Source organism: Semicossyphus pulcher, unplaced genomic scaffold, assembly GCF_022749685.1.
Source record: "Semicossyphus pulcher isolate SPU_LCO1_2020_fin unplaced genomic scaffold, fSemPul1.0.p SCAF_8, whole genome shotgun sequence".
Taxonomy (NCBI): domain Eukaryota; kingdom Metazoa; phylum Chordata; class Actinopteri; order Labriformes; family Labridae; genus Semicossyphus; species Semicossyphus pulcher.
Genome location: NW_027211759.1, coordinates 16,645,206 through 16,664,159, shown reverse-complemented (window position 1 = coordinate 16,664,159; position 18,954 = coordinate 16,645,206). Strand labels below are relative to the sequence as shown.

The window sequence follows — 18,954 nt, the reverse complement described above, 5'->3', positions numbered from 1 at the left end:
CTCTATCTCCGCTCCCTACTTACAAACACACACACCTCTTGCATTGGCAATATGCAACCCACCGTCTTTCCCGTATGAAACAGTCAGGGAATTAGCCGCTCTGTGCGCGCGCGTGTTAAGCCAGGGGTTCCGGGAACGCGCGCGGATTGTCCACCATCTCAGCCCCTCTGCCAGGCTGTGCACCTCGCGCGTCTTGTCACCCATCTCCGCAGCGACTAACGGATCTGCCACGAGCTCTGGTAAGTCCACTTTTTTCACTTTTCCTCCACCTGAAGTGTAAGAAAAAAAGGCGCGACCTTGACCTTAATCACTCACAGTCTCATTTATATCCCTTCCTGTCGGCTTTGTCTGCGTCTATCTGCACTTTTTCACTAACTTGGTTGAACTCTAGCTGCTTGTATGTACAGTACTCCTCGAACAAAGCTTGTCCTGAACCAGTTTTTTAATTATTGAAACCTCCCCAGCTGCTGTAATGGTGCGTGCCAGGATACTGAGGGCTGTTTTTCCTAGACCATCTGGGTGCACACAACTGTTGCGCCCACGAGCGTGTAATTAAACGCATATCGTGTAATAAGCAGATCGTGACAACTACCAGGGGATTAATTAGTCAAAATGATAATCAGTTAGTTTGATGAAGAGTGTGCTATAAATCGTTTTTGAATTAGCTTTATTTAAATGAATGCCTGCAGACAGGTGGACTGGTTTAAGTGAAAGTTTCCAAGGCTATTTGATTCATCCCAGAATTTCAAACGACTGCCTTCGTTTTTAGGTTGTATGTTTCCTGTTATGGCATTAGAAAAGGAGCGAGCAGCTGTTAAAATTAGCGATGTGTAATCTGCTGTATTCCAGGAGAGACGGCATTAGACCGCTCCCATGCTGCCCTCTGGCCCGTTAATGTTGGTGTGAGGGTGCAGCTGACCCTCCTGCCTCTGCTGCTGAGCTGTCAGCAAGCTTACAGGCCTTTAAGCCCCGCGCTGAGACGCGCACTGGACGCATTTGCGCACTCCTCTTGTGCCTGCCTTCATAGTGATCAGGAAGGAAGGATGCCAAAATGAAATTGGATGTAAAATAAATACAAAAAAGGAGTGATAAGAACTTAAGGAATCTATAAAAACCTTACGTAACATAGCAAGAAAATACAGTAAAACATGCTCTATGATTTCATAGACTTGTATTTTGACTTTGTCACATTCTTCCATATTTATAGCACATAAACTACCATGTGCAAAGACGTTTTCGCAGCATAAACTTACCATATCTGAGTCTTGCCATAATCTGCTAAAAGTATCCAATGTTGCCTTTCCTTTTGTATTATGACCTTGCAGATTCTGTCATTAACAGAGCTTTTGTGCTTTTATTCTAAAACATTTTCTCCTTTTGATGTGAAAAATGTTTCAACTAAAAGTAAAAGAAAATAGCTGAAATGTTGGTTTCTGGTCGAGATAAATCTTTTTCACATGAGAGCTGACCAAAGGAGCAACATAAAGACATTATACAAACATCAGAAACACACAACTGTCACATGCTACAAAGTAGACAGACAGTATCCAACAATTAGAACTGAACCCAATGACCAAGAAGAGTCTTTAGTTTCTCTGTTAACATACATTGTTGTATTTTGTTCTACTCCTGTAAGGAGAGTGATTAGAAAATAACATCTTGATCATCATCACATCTTAGAAGATGCCTCATTAAAGTGCCTTCAAAGGGGGCATGCATAGTGATCAGCAAGAGCAGTATACACATTCAATATCAGAAAAGGTTTCATGACTAATGTGACACACATGGAGCAACCTCAGAGCTCTCTCTGTTTCTCCAAAAACAACCATATTAGCACTTACAGTATACAGTGCTTATATAAAACACTTGTATCATCTATCAATCATGTCTGACCCAGGTTAAACCTTAAGATAACCTCGTTATGCTCTGGGAAATCTCTCCAATCAAGCTGTCTGATGAGGCAATAATCTTAGGCTGCACCGCTCACAACTTATATCCACTTTAAGTCTACAAGAAGTGACGTTAAAGCAAAAGTACAGCCATCACTTTGTCTTCAGAGGATCTCAAGGCAATTAGTTCGGCCCCCGCTGATCTAATTAATCCAAATCATTTGAATAACCTTTCCTGACCCACTGAACTCTAAGAGACATATTCTCCATTTCCGCCTTGGCTCCAAGTTTGTCAACACATGGTAAAGTGGGATTACAGCGGGTGTGAGCGCGTATATGTAAGGAGATTGACTCTCGAAGTCGTCTATATGTGCCGCGTGCACGCCGCTTGGTTGGCTGTTGGGGTGTGTTTACATGTCTCATGGCTTTCCTTTGTGTCTCAAGCTGCTGTTGTTTAAAACGGTGCCGTGCTTTAGCCTGTCTTTCACCGCCAATGACACATAACGATGGAGCGGTCTGTACGCCTCCTATACGTAGAGGTAATAACATAACAACTGCATATAGTTAAAGGCCTCAAACCTGCTTCATTTCTAAGATTGACACCACTGTATAGATTAATGTTTTCTTGATTTAATCACCTTCTAACAGAGGGAAGTACAGGAGCTTTTCAGTTTGAAATGTGCAAACATGGCAATATAAATGTCAAAGAATAACATAACATCAGTCAGATTTGACTGTATGGTTGTCTTCTACATCTCTCAGCTGTAAAGTGTGAGGTCTAAAACAATGGTAATCTCAGAGCCATGGATAAACATGAGAAAGATGTGTCTCTGTTTATTTTTAGCAGCATTTGTAAGGCGGCAAATTCGGTGCGGGATATGGGGGCTATATGATGATACTTTTCTCCATGTACAAGTTTAGTTGTCATCTGTTGGGGCTAAACTCAAAAGCAGTGCACAGACCTGACTCATTACTTTTAACTTTACAAAATAAAAACGCATACTGCCAGCAGTTTTGTTTGCTATTGTTATTTCTGCTTTCTTTGAGAAACTGAAGTGCAAATGTCAGGGAGATTAGCTTTCATTCTGTAGCATCGATTTATTTTCACATCAATCATTTCCTGCACGTACACAGGCATAAATTGTTGCATATTTAATGTCTGTGGATTCAAGCCTGAGGATGCACTTGTGGTTTGAGTGGTGTGAGATTCAACAACTCGTAACACTTTCCTCTTTATCGCCCAGTGACAAAATTACCCCAGCAGATTGTAAACTGTGCCGCTTGGATTGCATCCGGAGCTTAATCTGTGCCTACAGCTTCATTTGGGTAAAAAACAGATGAGACAGCTTAACTTTGGCTTACAGTTGATCCGTCAGTCTAAAACAGCTACTGTGTGATTTTCAAACACGATATTTGAAAGTGCAATCCACCTAAAATTGATCTGCAATGTACTTTATATCTTTGGCGGGCATAGTCAGCTCCTTTTGCTTTTATACTTTAAAAACCTGGTGTATGTATGGTAATGTGAATGTTTATATTATGTTAAAAAACTTCCCAAGCTTGGGGTCGTGACCCCTGTGCAAGGTGATTCTGACGGGTTTCCAGGGGTTGAACAAATTGAAACATTTACATAGAAATCCCACAAATACAGAGTATTTAATACATGTATTTTAATTTACAAAAACATAACATTACACATCGTTATTTGAAGATCTATATTATAATCCAACTGGGAGTAATTGTGCCATCCTCACCTTAACTTCTGAATGCTAATTTTCTTGCACCAACAGAGGGATGAAACGGAAAAGATCATCTGCCTGTGACCACAGAGATGAGTGAGACGTCGTCCATTCACTCGGCAAAGCTGGTTTCGTTGGCCCGATCTCTGTCTGGGCTCGGGCTTGATGCCTCTAATGGAGGCACCATCAACTTCCCGGGCAACGACGACCCCCCTCTTCCGGTACGGTCACTTCTGAATGCAAACACACACATCCAGTAGTTTCAATGTCCTGAAGCAATATGTAAGCTCCTTTTTATCCTAGGTGTCCCCTCCCTGTGCAGACACACACAAGTTTGCCTAATTAACATGCTCTTACACTGAAGTACTCCCTAAATTTCCGATGTGTAACCCTTGACCCTGATCTATTATAATGACCTGTGTGTGTTTTTTGTAGGAGTCTGGCATCGATCTAGGCCCGGGGCTTTATTTTGCAGATGGCAAGAGAAAAGTGGACTACGTCCTTTGTTACAAATACAAAAAAAGGCGAGCATCTAGGTCACGCCTTTCCATAGCATCCAATGGGAGTATACCAATACCGATACCCGGCCGATGGGATCTAGACCCTGGGGAGGTAGGTGCACCTACAGGAGAGGTGGAGGAGCCAAAGCTGTCGGAGGAGGAGAAGGCTCTAATGAGGGAGGAGTTTGAAGCGGGTCTCCTGGAAGCTGGACTGCAGATCGAGCGTGACAAAGAGGTGTGTGTGTGTGTGTCTGCTTTAACCAGTGCTTTCAACGTGATTATTTTTTTCATCTCGTGTACACTCCAATAGATAATTATGGGTCAGATGGCGTCCTTAGGTGATGTGACCACAAAGCCTGTGATTGGACGGCTGCCAAACAGGTTAAGGATAAGACTTAGCCTGTCTCCTGAAGCCGGAGAACATGGCTTCCCTTTAATTAAAGAGAGAACTTATTAACATCAGCGGTCAATAATTGTTTGATACAAACATAGTGGGCACAACAATAACAATGTTTAACATCACTTTATAGAGGCTGTCACATAAAACTACAGACAAACAAACAATATAAGCAAAAACAAGTGCAGCATTTTATGATGTACTGTACAGTGTGTGCAATAATATTTCATCTGCTTGGGTTGTCTTTATATTTTTGTGCGAATGCATGTTGGTGTGTGTGTCTGTGTCTATGCGGTGACGTGGGATTTTGTTGCGTTGTGTGTTTTGGCGGAGGATTAAGCCTGTGACCGTAAGTGTGATGCCAAAAGCCAGATTATAGGGCCTTATTAGAGAGTGATCCACTGCTCGGAAGTGTGCGTGCTGGCACATAAATGTATCTGAGGGGAAGCGATTTTCATTGAATGGGTAAAAAGATGGCGCTTAATGTTGTCACTGTGTTCTGTATCGTCGGCATGTTAAGGCTACAAAATAAGAGCTTACACCAGTTTGTTACAATATGTGGAAATACTCTTCCTCTTGTGGTTAAATATGTTGCATCTTTGTGGTGGTGATTGTGATTTTTGTTTCGGCTTAAGTTTTTGATTTCTGATCAGAGACAGAGTGACGTGACACTGATGCAGAGTCCAATGGCTCTACGGAGTCTGTAGATTTTAATGCTGCAACTAGGAAATTGCTGCTTAATGGCTGCTATCACACAACATTAGAGGTGCAGCAGGTGTTATCCGGACACGTACAGATGTATCCGCCCTGAACTGATGTGGTTACAGTAATTGCATAACCATGTTGTAATTCAGGGCTCCAGAGGCCAGGTAATAGCTCGCCACTTTTCCCATGATCCAAATTGATAATTGCCTACATTATTGTGGCGTTCATGCACCTCTCCCAACGGGTCATAATTATCTGCCCTCGTGTCCTATACTCCGGGGGATTGGGAGGTTCAAGGCTTGAAATAATGGGATCCCGTACAAAAAAGCCTCATTATAACACAAAGAAGCATGCTTACAGGTTTAGAGAAGGCTCATCTGGTGGCCTCGGGACAAGTAACAGGAGCAATTAAACGCAAAGACAAAGAGAGTGACGAAGACAGATTGACAGATAATCTATCCATTCAGGCCGCCGGTAATACCCGCAACATATTTTTCCAGTTGTTCTCCGACCCTCACAGTGGTTGTGTAGTTATGCCGCGTATAGTGGTAGTGTGTTTTATGTTTCATTCGTATCTGTGTGTTTATGTGCAGAGGTTAAACAGCATACGGTTTCTTCGGCTGCACATCCCATGGCAAATTCTCAGTCGAGAAGCCGAGCTGCAGAAGATCAAAGTTCCTGTGAAAAAGGTCAGCAGCTTTGCACCGTCATCTACACACCCTGATCTTTAGTACAGTGGTTTTATGTGACATTGCTTGCAGAAAAATTATAGGGTGCACATCATAATCCCATCGAAGACTAGGAAGTTGATTAGAAGCTGAAACATTAATAGGACAGATATGTTGTGTTGTAAATGTAACATAGTTCCTTATTTTCCTTGAGCAGAAGTGTGAGTTGCGGAAGCCGATGGGCATTGCTGGGATGTGGGATTCCATCGTGACTAAAGTCAACACGCCGTTTCAACCAGACGTCCCTGACTTTGACACCCAAAGAGACTCACAAACACGCACCAACTTCAAAACCCTTAAACACCCTTTTATCAGAGACAAGCTCCACCTGTAAGTACCCCGACTCTCAAACACACACACACATTTATCAGAAAACATCAGGTGTGTGACCGCTTCCTTGTCCTCTCCTGCAGCTATGACATCAAGTCAACAGAAACCCTGTTTGACAATGCAACACGCAGCAGAATAGTGAGTCCAGAAACAAATATCCTCCCATTTTCTGTTATGAGGAAGAGTTTTAATCTGAGCTCACTTAACAATTGGACTTTGTTATGTTTGACTCCAGGTGGCTGAGATTATTTCACGCATCACCTGCAGACAAACCTGCCAAACCACAGGTGAGGCCTTACTTAGTTTTATTCTTACTTTTTCATATTTCGTTCACATGCATCCATAGGCTAAACATGTCCATCACACTGTGTCACTCTTCCTCTTTGTGTCGTAAGGCATCAACTCATTGTTGGCTCAGGGTGTCTACGAATCTGCCTTCCCTCTTCATGATGTGAGTATAACTTTTTGGACAATTTGAAGAATTTGAAGGTATAAATGCTCAACATTTGGAAATACTTTTTTCACACTGTATGTGTTTCATGTCAAAAAGCATTTCTTAGGTTTCTTTTACTGTACATAAAGGAACTTTAATGTATAATATTGGACAGATTAGTCCATTTATTTGTACCACTTTCCCACTGGTCAAAAAACCTGCTAACACCCGCTAACACTAACTTTTTAGCTTAGTGGGAAAGGTTACAATCGGCGTTTAGACCCGGGTCAAGTTACTCTGCAGTAGACCTGGGTATTAATCGCCTCGGCTCCGATATACATTGATGGGAACACAAAACCTGTGTCAACACGCTAATCTCCGCCCCCTTTCCAGCGCGATGCTATGCTCCGTCAGTAACTTCTGCGACTCCTCGTCATCTCAGCTAGAAATTCTACCCGTCTCCGTCCGAGCAGCGCTCGTATATCGTTCCAAATTTGTCGCCGCCGAGTTTGATAAACAGACTGAAGGAGTAATAGATACAATAAAGACCAAACCACCGTGACATCTTCACTGCTTACTAACCATGTTTCGGGTGTGTGCGTGACGTCAGATGGTGACGCAGCAGAAAAGAGACAAACAGGAGGATACTCCACTGACAATGGGAAAAGAGACATTTATAAGTGGGTCTTCCCGGGTCTGAAATACCTGCGTCACTCGCGTTAACTTCAGCGGGAAAGGGGTATAAGGCAATGTATCCCTTATAATAAGCTGGTAACTTTTTTTTCTTTAGGGGTCGTTCACAAGAAGAGGAAGAAAAGATCAGAGAAATGACAGACAGGTGGGTTGAGTGGCCTCTGATGAGTTCTGATGTTCTTGTAAAAGTCACTAGAGATAGCATCATTAATTTTTCCTCACCTGGGAACATCTAAACACTATTAAAAGTGTGAGCCTGAACTGCTCAGTAGGATTAAACAGATATGAATATTAGCGCTTTGACATGAGATTTTATCTATATTTTATATTATGTGGTGTAAGTGTAAACTGGCCTTGTTGCTACAGTATATTAGTTGTCCAAAGCTGTATTTTCTTGTAATAAAACGTTGCATGGAAGAAATTCTAACATTGTTATGCAGCATCTATCTAATTATAATATGATTACCATTACTAAGTCACTGTTACTCTTGTGTTGGCTGTCCTTCAGCTGCTTCATGAAGAATGGGCTAACTATGGAGTCATGCATAAATACCAGCCTGTGGACCTTATCAGGTACTGACTGACTGATGGTTGTACTGTTGGTAGAGAAGTACGAGTGGGGTTAAATATGTAAAGTTTGTCCTGATAGCGACATTATTATTTCAAAGGTTCACAAGAGCGCTTAGCAAATCTACCTCTATCTCTAAGGGAACTACTTTTCATTAAGATCATAAATTCTTATGTGTTAATAATTTTACTTACCGTGTAGATACTTCAGTTGAGTGTTTTAAAGATGAAAGCATATAGGGTGTCTAAAATTGAGTGGATATATATTCAGGCGAGCATTAAAGTGGCTTGCCTATTAGATATTTCCTGTATAAAAGTGTAACGTGTAAGTTGAAGTCGGTGCTTAATCAATTATGAATTCGTACGGCATATTTCAAAGAAGGGAAGCTACTTTTGGGAGACACGATCATGGACCAATAAAAGAAATTATTTGACATGTTGTTTCTCCAGACTTCAAAAGGATGATATAAGCTGAATCTCAGAGGATACTGTTTACTATTTGGGTAAACACATCGCAAAACCCAGGCATCTAGTTGATTTATGGCCTCTATTTTCACAGGAAGTACTTTGGAGAGCAGATCGGGTTGTACTTTGCCTGGCTGGGTGTTTACACTCAGCTGCTCATCCCTCCCTCTGTACTGGGCATCATCGTCTTCCTGTACGGCATATTCACTGTGGACACCAATGTGCCAAGGTAGGCGGGCGCACACTCTTCAAACTTTTGCCTCTATTTTCAAATTAAATGTGTTTATATCATTCTCCGGGTTGTGTATCTTTCAGCCAGGAGACATGTAATGACAACCTGAACATCACCATGTGTCCGCTGTGTGATGGAGTGTGTGACTACTGGCACCTGAGTACCGTGTGCTCTCTGGCCCGAGCATCATACCTGTTCGACAACGGAGCCACTGTCCTCTTTGCCATTTTCATGTCACTTTGGGGTAACTATATAATCTCATTCATTTTCCTGATAACATTTCAAATGGTTTGTTTCTATAGAACAGCCTCTGAACACTGACTGACATCTTTATTTACTAAACCTGAACGTGGACATAAAGTCTGTCTTTACTGACTGTTGATCATTATTATTATTATTCTGGGTTTGGTCTGTTTTTTTTTACATGTTTAATGCTAATGATTGAAACATATTACTTCTTGTAGCCGCCTGTTTCCTTGAGCACTGGAAGAGACGACAGATGTGTCTGAAACATACCTGGGATCTGACGAGCTTGGAGGATGAGGAGGTACAAAAATAATATTCAAGAATATCATCGCTTTGAAACACTGTTTTTTCTATTTATTTAAAAAAAGCTGTTTGTTAAAGTGCCACGTCAGTTAGGCTGGGAGTGTTAACCTCATGTAGCCCCTGTAAACCATGACGACAGCTACAGGTCAAGGTTTTCTTGCAGATTATTGTTTGTCTCTGACCGTCCCTCCCACCTAACACACACACAACATATATAGATGGCCGCCCATAAGGGGCCGTAATGGGATTGGTGTTTTCTTAGAGCACTGGGCTTGCTGGATAAGATGATGCAGCAGGGTCGCAACGTAAACACTCTCTAAAACAACTCTCTCTCTCTATCTCTGTCTGCCTGAAGGAGCGAGTCCAGGTGAGCAAGTCTCTATATCCTTTGAATGGACCCACATCTGGTTTAAGAAGCTGTATTCTTTTATAACATTGCCATTTATTTGTAAACTTATAAGCAGTGTAAAATCAGATAATAAGAAAAAAAAGATTCAATACTATTAATGCTGACCAAAATAGGTAAATAAATAAATATTAGAAATGATCACAGCTTATTGCATTTTATGCAAGCTGTGATTTATTGACTGACATCTTTATTTTGAACATGTTGATAAACTAAAAATAGTTAAATAACTAAACAAGACAATCAATAGAAAATATCAACAGTAAACCTAAACAACAACATCGACTGCTATATTCAACACAAAGCAAACAGTAAAGGAGTAGGATGCGGTTTAAGCTTTTTCCTACCCCTTATCTACTTTTCAACAAATATACACCCAGTGTCAATAGTAGAAACAAAAAATACCTACATAAAATAACACATTTAACAAGCTACCACAGTCTTTCCTTTTCTCTGTACCCATTAAAAAGGTTTTTTTGTGCAATTGCTTAAACAGAGATCGATGTTCTAACTGTTCCACAAATTCACCCCACATATTGTTATACATTTACTTGAAGCATATTCTAAACTGTCCTTGAAAGGACCCTATTTTAGCAGTACAATTTTTATATGTTTGGACAGAGCTCTTAATTAATACGCAACAGCCAACAAAACTCTCAAGCAATTATAGATGAGCTGCGTGAATTTGTAACTAACGATCGATTTGGTGCAGGGGTTTCTGTAGCCGTAAACCTGTGAATATTTATGATACAAGTAGTTTAATATAAACATTTTTGTGTTGGTAGATGTGTTCCTTACCTTTATTGGGGTTTTAACAAGTGTGTGTGTGTGTGCTTCAGGAGGAGATGAGGCCTGAATATGAAGAAGCTCTTCAGGAGAAAAAAGCTAAGATGAAAGCACGATCGAAGAAGAAGGTAAGAAGGTCACATTTTTATGACGTGTAGCACAAAAAGCTCACATACCTACAGTTGAACAAACTTTTGTCGCTCTGTGTTTTCATTCTGTTGCAGTTGACTCAAGCGAGTGGGCTAGATGGAGAAACCGACCAGATGCTGGCCTGCCAGGTATCACTGCTCTGCTCTGTTTGATTGGACGTTATGCGGAGGGGCGGGTGGGGGATTAAAACTTGTTTATTGACAAATGCTAAGACGGACCTCCCTCGCACTACACATAGTGAGTGGAAACAACTGTTGATGTACAAACAAATATTACAGCCTCTTTAAGTTTTATTCATCTCGAGCAAGTTATTCCAGACTCACAATTCTTCAGTTTTTATTGCCAAGTTTCAGTAACAATTTCTGCCAAAGAATCAAATGAAAAAATGATCAAATATTTGTACCGTATACAAAAACGTCTGTCTGCATGAGTTTATGTTGGTGCACAAAGAGGAAACCCCCCCTCACCTACAGTGGGTGGTTGAGTCCAAAGCTGCTTACCTGCCTGAGATTAGCCCAGATTACGGATGGAGAGAGAAATGGGAGGAGAGAGGAAGAAGGGGAGGGGTTTGCTGTCCTTTCAGGTGGCACACATACACCTGCCAGACAGTAAACACAATGTGTGTGCGAAACATGTGCTCAGCATTACTACACATCATATACTGTGCATGCATTAAATCACAACAATGTGTGTGGGGTTTTTTTTTGTCTGTGCACCCAAGTAATGTGCATATTTGTCTTGCCAGCGAGAGCCAGAGTCCCTGGATATTGAGGATCACCTGTCAGGTTACCTCATCAATGTGTCCACCTTACTGCTACTGGTAATGCAATTCTTTCTTTGTTTAAATTATCAAAGAAAACAACTATTCTTCTGCACCAGAGTTTTGTCTTCTAACTGTCTGTGTGCTTTAGGTCTTTGTAACCTTCTCGGCGGTGTTTGGCGTGGCAGTTTATCGCATCTGCATGTTAACCGTGTGGTCCATGAACCCCGATCACGAAGCCAAGGCCAGCGTGAGGATGACCGTCACCACCACAGGCATCATCCTGAACATGCTGGTGGTTTTGGTTCTGGAGGAGGTCTACGGAGCGATCGCTGCGTGGCTGACTGAACTGGGTATTGTAGTCATTGCTGTTACAAAGTAAAGCATCAAAGACGGATGAATTGCAATGTTAGTTAAGCAACGTTTTGTGCCTGGTTGAATTTGAAAAATGGTGTCAGTTTGATCAGTATATTTTTTAATGGTTGGGAGACTGTAGCTTAAAGTTTTTACACTTCTCCAACCTAAATAAACGATGTTTTGACAAATATGCAAAGGGCGCTAAAATATATAAAATCCATTATTTTACTATTGCATTATACTTTAGACACAGAGGGGTTTGCAAGACAGATTATAAAAGATATCTCTATTTCAGTATTCATGAAGAAAGCAATCTTAAAACCAGTGTTATTCTGTTTAGATTCTCTTTTAAAGAAAAACTCTGCAGCAATATCTTAACGAAACAAAAATAAGGCTTCAAGATAAAACAGGAAGAAGAAATATACTGTGAAGCTATACAACACAGATGATGTCATCATAAAAGGTCATGTTACTGATACAGAAGGCAGCATGAGTTTGAATAACAGTCAGTCATTAACTGATTACATGATGTGTTTACGATCGTTGCGTCTCCTTTCCAACAGAACTTCCGAAGACAAAGGAGGAGTTTGAAGAGAAGCTGATCTTCAAGTCTTTCTTTCTCAAATCCATGAACGCCTTTGCCCCTATTTTCTATGTGGCCTTCTTCAAGGGCAGGTGTGTGTCTTTTTGTAAACTATTACTACACTCCCTTCTCTCCCTTGTGTGTCTTTGTTCCTGCTCATGTGGCTTGATCCTCTCGTCCTGCAGGTTTGCTGGGCGGCCTGGCGATTATGTTTACGTCTTTGGAGACTATCGCATGGAGGAGGTAGATTAAGATACACACATTTGTTGTTGTTGTTTATGTGTTTGCGTTAATAGTAAATGTGAATCTGATTCATGAGATTTTTTTTTTTCACAGTGTGCTCCACCAGGCTGCCTCATCGAGTTGTGCATCCAGCTCAGCATGATCATGCTCGGAAAGCAGCTCATCCAAAACAATGTGTTTGAGGTTCTCATACCGTAAGCACATTTATATTTTCTTATTAATTTATGATAACCTTAAGAGCAAACATTTCTTACAAAACATTTTTGTTTACTCTGACGCTATCCTCTGTTTTTTTTGCAGTAAGCTGAAGAAGATGTACAGAACAATCCAGGAGGAAAAAGGAAAGCAAAGAGAAGCAGACGAGGACTCGGAAGAAGAGAAGAGACCGAAGCAACAGTTTGACAAAGATTTCATCCTTGAACCCTATGAAGGCGTCACTCCAGAGTACATGGAAATGAGTGAGTCTCTTTAAGTCTGTTGCTTCACTAAGTCACTTAATATTGAAATCACACATTTTCATCTTTTAACCACTTGTGTTTTCATACTCACAGTAATCCAGTATGGGTTCGTGTCTCTGTTCGTCGCCTCCTTCCCCCTGGCTCCAGCGTTCGCCCTGCTCAACAACGTCATCGAGATTCGTCTTGACGCTGCAAAGTTTGTCACAGAGATCCGACGGCCTGACGCTGTGAGGTGTAAAGACATAGGTACAGTTCACACATGAGAATACCCGCTCAGTCTGTATGAGTATGCGTGAATGTGAAATAATCTATCTTGAAACTTTTAATTACTGTCTTTTCCTTTCCTTCTCTCTGCCCCTCCATGTTTGTCTCTACGTTTGTCTGCCCGTCACTTTCCTTTCCACAAACCTGCACACCTTCTGCACAAACACCTCCTTTGTCTCTTTTCATGCGCATGCTCTCTCCAGGGATTTGGTACAACATTCTCTGTGGAATCAGCAAGTTCTCTGTCATTACCAATGTAAGTGTGTGTGAGCTAATGTGTCTGTCTACTGTGCTCATAACCTTTGACCTCTGGCAGAGAATTTATTAGTGAATTTCCTTGTCAAAAGCACATTGTGTGTATTACTGAGCTTAAACAAACTTGTTGAATGCATTTCCTCACCTTTAAACTCTTTAGTGTTTCATAATTTGTATGAATTATTTCACATTTGTGTTTGCTAGCTTGCAGTCTTCTTCTATTTGTTGGTTCGTTTCTGTTTCTTTACGCCTTACATTAACAAACTCTATGTGGATGAGCACAAAACCGGTGGCAGGATGGCACCAAAAATGGGGACTATTTGTTCAAACATTGCTGTGTAGTGCTGCTAGCAGTCAAGAATCTCACAGGGAACCTTTTGAGTCTTCCTCGTTGACTCTGGCTACAGTGTTGTCTGCCTAAAGTGCAGGTCTTACTCTTTATTATGTTAGTTGCAGAGACCCAACTTAATCCACTATAAACAAGCACTTGGGGACAGCGTCAGGGCTTAAAAAGATTATCAGGTAGAAAACCTTGAGCAGAACTCGTCTTGGCCAATTGTATTGTGAGAGAGCGGGATAGAGACTAACTAAGGTAGGCAGACAGTAACAACAACGGTAATATGATAGTATCAGTAAAACTACAAGTTTGATAATAATACAGATAAGAGTAAGCAATACGGACAATAATAGAATATTAGAAATATGACTAATGGTAGCAATAACTAATAATAATATGAATGTGAATGGGAGTCAAAGCAGGTCTACAGCAGGCGCTTTAAACAAAGGTGCATAAGAATTTGCAAGATGAGAAAGTACAAAACTCCAGGAAGATAAAATGTAATGACACAAACAATGGGACTTGAATGCATGCAGATTGAGAGAGAGAGGAGACAGAAGGCTAATGTATCAACTCCCCCGGCAGTCTAAGCCTGTAGCAGCATTACTAGGGCCTGGTCCAAGGCAAGCCTCTGCTGCCCATGCTAGTTTTAGAGGGTCTAAATGGCTAATAGGGAGCTAAGAGCTCTTTCAGATATGATGGGGTTTGACCATCAAGAAGAAGGATTTTCCAGGGCAGGGCAGAGAAACAAATATGGAAGAAGTATCATCTCTTTTTCTAGTTTCTTGTAAGTACACATTAGTGTAGAGTCTTTAGAGGCTTAACAGCGGAGCCTAGAAGTAACAAATGCTATTGCTAGTTTCTCTGCATCTTTTTGAGACAGGATGCGCCATTTTTTGCAATGTTGTATGGGTAAAAAGGGCAATCTTTAAAATTACAGTGAGCTATCATTAAGAATAACAAATACATTGATAAATAAATTGTCCCAAATCAGTCTGTGTTACATCTCTGAAGAGCTAAGCAAGATTCAGCACGATAATGTTTTTCCTCAGGGGTAAAAGAAATAACTCCTACATGTGTCAAAAGTCAATTACAAAGTTTCAGGAGGATGAATAATGCGTTGAAATGGTTAAATATTGTTAAGATCAATGTAGCTGTAATAGATGGATCATTGTATCAAGTATCAAGTTTTAGATTGTGGAGTTTAACACAGTAACTTCCAATAGTACCTGGTACCTGATGATGTATTTTTAAATTGTGCAGTGTTATAATTTCCACCTCTCATTTGTCTTCTCAGGCATTTGTCATCTCCTTCACGTCAGAGTTTGTCCCCCGAATAGTTTACCAGTACATGTACAGTGTCAACGGCACCATGGACGGCTACACAGAGCACTCACTGTCCTACTTTAATGTCAGCAACTTCCCACCGGGCACCGCGCCCTCCGCTACCATCTCCATGTGCAGGTCAGAGTGACTCTCTTAACCTTGACATACCTGGATTTTCCTTTAAATCCTTGATCCCTGCAGCTTAACTCTTAATGTACCTGAATGCAAAACTTGTCTGGAGTTTTCAGAAACTGTAAAATGCGTCATTTATAGCAGGGATTTTACTAATCTTTCCAAGAATGACCGTGCTATAGCGATGTTCATTCATGTGTGCAAACTCCCTCCCCCGCTAATACTCTTAGTGTCTGTGTATTGCAGATATAAGGACTACAGAGACCCGCCGTGGGACCCAGACCCTTACAGCTACTCTAAACAGTACTGGTCCATGCTGGCTGCAAAACTGGCTTTTGTTATATTCTTCCAGGTATAAAAATAATATTTTTAATGTTATGTTAATGTGTAAATAGTTGAATTAAATGTGCAATTCTTATTTTTCTAATCCATCAACACACATTTACATATGAGGCTGTCTTTAAAGGCAGGTGTGCACAGTTTTATGGCTCTACAAGGAAAACCAGTGGCATTTTCAAAATGTTTCACTCATTCTTCACCTTTGTCTTTATTTCCGGTACATTAATTTATCATTTTAGATAAGTAGGGATGCACTGATGTCACCTTCTCCTCTCCTGTTACTGAATCTGAGAGGTGTCAGCGAAGATTATCTTCTGACACATCCTCGATCTGACGGCGGCGCTTTCTTTATCCCAAAATTTAAAATCTGTATACCTCACTCTGTGGAACATATTGGGATTATTTTTTATGTAATAAGGTCAGGGATTATAATGGCACTAAAAGTCCGAAACCCAGTGTTACTTTAAGCAGATATGCTGACGGAAACCGTGACTTTAAAAGTGGCATTGACAAAGTGAGTCCATAAAACTGAAGTGAATCAGTCACACGGAGGATTGTCAAGTCCATTCAGCTGCTAGAAATGGATATGTTGATAATGAAACAAACACTGTAATTAAAGCAACGCTAAAGTGGCAGTAAGCAACATGAACGTTCTAATGGTAAAAACGTTTTGCAACTGGTGTGTGCTGTACAGCTGTGAGCGATGCGTCTACCTGCAGCACCGAGGCCATGAGAGAGAGAGGAGAGATGCTGTTTATTTCAAAAAGTGCACTTTATTGCTGGCAAAATGTTCAAATACTACTAAAATTAGCTGTTATTGTAACCTGTCAAGAAGGAACCCGGCCACCTCTGCATCACTTCAATCTTCAGCCCCTTACACTCGTCTGATCCCTCTTTTTATATAGGGCTCTGTTTGTTGCTTTTTTCTCCTCCAAGGTCTTCCTTCTTTTTGCTTCTTTAGCAGCACATGCCGTTTGCCGGCAAAGGAGGTACAGGAAAATTAACCGCACGTTGCCATAGCTCCTGACTGACGCAACCTCTGTGTGAGCGCTGCTGACACAAGTCACGTGGAAGCCGGATGTCGCGTGATTGGCTGGTTACATGGAAAGCTAATTCTGATTGGTTGTTTGATTCAGACTGGACACATTTTTTAACAAACTAAATACAAAGGGGTTGGCGCTTACAGTCACAGATCAGCAAACAACATCATTTCAATTTAATAGAGAAATATATTAACCAAATTCTTTTGAAACAATGTTGCCTATTGTAGCTTTAACTCAAAGCAAACTCTTTATAAATCGCAGAAAAAAACATTCCCTTGTCTTCTTCCCTGCAGAACTTCGCCATGTTCCTCAGCATGTTGGTCGCCTGGATGATCCCAGACGTCCCGCGGTCTCTGCGGGAGCAGCTGAAGAAAGAGAACACGATGCTGATGGAGTTCCTGCTGAATCAAGACCAAGAAGCACGTGCCAAATTACACTCTCCGAGACGCTCCGTCCCCTGCTTCCCCACACACATAGACATTGTGGTGGAGGCACCGCCCGAGGAAGAAGAGGAGCAGCAAGTGGAGGAGGAGAAAGAAGAGGTTGAGATCATTCTGGATGTACCCACAAGGAGCAGTGACAGTGATCCAGAGGTCGGGAGGACAGTCGAAGAAGCTGAAGAAAATGGAGAAGAAAAGGAAGAGCTGGGGGGTGAAAGAGAGGAGGAGGTTGTTGAGGTAGAGGGTGAGCAAAAGGAGGAAGATGGAGAAGTAAATGAAGAAGATGGAAAGGAAGATAAGAAGCAAGAGGAGGGAGAAGAAAAAAAGGAAGAAGAGGAAAGAAAGGAAGAGGAAACGGAGGCTGAAGCGGAGGCAGAAATTGAGAATTTCACTGTCGATCTGGACTCCCTCATGAGCGAGCTGGGCCTGTTAGGTGAGAGGAGAAAACTTAACTATCTTATTATCTTAATTTGCACTGCATGTTTTCTCTCTTGTGATTATTTTGTCTGTTTCTTGTCGCATAGATGACGAGCCCTCATCGAGCCCAGCCACAGCAGAGCTCCCCCGCTCAGGCTCCAAACAGGAAATCCAGACAGACCAGGAGCCTCCATCACACCCATCATCTACCAGAGGCTCATCCCAGAGTCTGAAGGGCTCCGGGGCAGAACTTACAACATCGAGTGTCGACACCAAGCTCTTCTCACTAATTGCTCCTCCTCCTCCCAGAGAGCCAGGCTCAAGGGCGAAGTCCCGCTGCTCCACCCTGCCTTCCCGCCACAGAGGGGCTGAAGCTTGTTACAGCCTGCCCCGGCCCAGCCACTCCACCAGCCTCACAAGGTTCCAGCAGACGGCCTCTCTTACTCCTCTTGTTCCTCTTGGCTCGTCATTATCTGCCTCGTCCAACCCATTCTCTCCCCCACACACACCGGTGTCACCTTCATCCTCACACCCCCTGCAGTCCCCCCCTGCCCAGCAGCCCAAAGCGCCCAGTGAACTATTTGCGCTGAAAGGCCCTCCGCCTCAACAGCCTCGCTCCAGGGGCAAAGGCCGGTGCTCCACCCTGCCTCCACGACAAAGAGCCCCCGGTCCAGAGGAGCCCACCACAAAGCCTAGCCATTCCACCAGCTTTACAAAGCTGGGAGACCGCATCCCCCCTTCCCCTAGTGAACTGAAGCGCAACACAGCGTTATGAAGAGAGCTGAAAGGCAAGGGGAAAGGGGCAGCGGGTGGCAGAGGGAGGGGGAGGACTATCCAGATTAGCCTCTCCTGTCTGTGCCTGGAGCCTCACCCCTCCATCTGTCCTGCCTATCTGCTTACATAATACCTGGGGTCTGAGGAGAGACCATCCAGATCAAGCGAACGTCCTTTTCATCCTCTTAATCGTCGAGTTGTTTATAACACTTGTTGGTTTATGGCAGAATGAGACTAAAGGAGAGCCGAACAATCCAGAGACAGACTGCTCTGAAACTCTCCCTGCCATGCCCGAAAGAAAAAACATAACTGGAACTTGAACTCTTCTTTTTTTTTTTGGGTTGCTGTTCTTGGTTTGTTATTGCCCGCAGACACAGCTCTTTAGCCGCTGCTCCTTTGTTATTTTTTTTCTAGTCCCACACGTGTAGCAGTGCTGCCTTGTAGACCAGGGGAAAAAAGAAAGTATGTACAGCACAGCTAGTATCCACAGAAATGCTTGTAGAGGTTTTGATATATAAAAATGTAAAATGATAATAAAAGAAGGACATATTTTTGATATCTGTTAATGCTTTTATTTATTAATTCTTAAGATTACAGATTGATCCGGGTGTTTTTACCTCACAGCGGCTTTGATCTGTGACAGAAAAGGTGCTAATC

At 42.0% G+C, this 18,954-nt stretch overlaps 1 protein-coding gene across 1 annotated transcript; it reads left to right on the top strand.

Moving 5' to 3' along the window:
- The first annotated feature begins 212 nt into the window (after positions 1 to 212).
- On the top strand, positions 213 to 18,335 carry ano2a (anoctamin 2a). The gene is made up of 28 exons (XM_069685917.1): positions 213 to 239; positions 3,680 to 3,849; positions 4,064 to 4,363; positions 5,824 to 5,919; positions 6,116 to 6,288; positions 6,372 to 6,426; positions 6,524 to 6,575; positions 6,684 to 6,739; positions 7,512 to 7,559; positions 7,923 to 7,987; positions 8,541 to 8,675; positions 8,762 to 8,922; positions 9,143 to 9,225; positions 9,583 to 9,594; positions 10,473 to 10,547; positions 10,644 to 10,697; positions 11,315 to 11,389; positions 11,481 to 11,682; positions 12,250 to 12,361; positions 12,455 to 12,512; positions 12,606 to 12,706; positions 12,813 to 12,970; positions 13,064 to 13,216; positions 13,438 to 13,490; positions 15,124 to 15,290; positions 15,531 to 15,636; positions 16,960 to 17,539; positions 17,631 to 18,335. The coding sequence occupies exons 2-28, from the start codon at positions 3,721 to 3,723 to the stop codon at positions 18,296 to 18,298; spliced, it is 3,927 nt and encodes a 1,308-aa protein (XP_069542018.1). The 5' UTR covers positions 213 to 239; positions 3,680 to 3,720; the 3' UTR covers positions 18,299 to 18,335.
- The last annotated feature ends 619 nt before the right edge of the window (positions 18,336 to 18,954 follow it).

What these genes read in the sequence shown, in the direction of transcription:
- ano2a (XM_069685917.1), top strand. Translation starts at nt 3,721, where the DNA reads ATGAGTGAGACGTCGTCCATTCACTCGGCAAAGCTGGTTTCGTTGGCC. An exon ending in ATCAGAGACAAGCTCCACCT is followed by an intron (nt 6,289 to 6,371) that starts GTAAGTACCCCG and finishes CCTCTCCTGCAG; the next exon opens with CTATGACATCAAGTCAACAG. An exon ending in ACAAACCTGCCAAACCACAG is followed by an intron (nt 6,576 to 6,683) that starts GTGAGGCCTTAC and finishes TTGTGTCGTAAG; the next exon opens with GCATCAACTCATTGTTGGCT.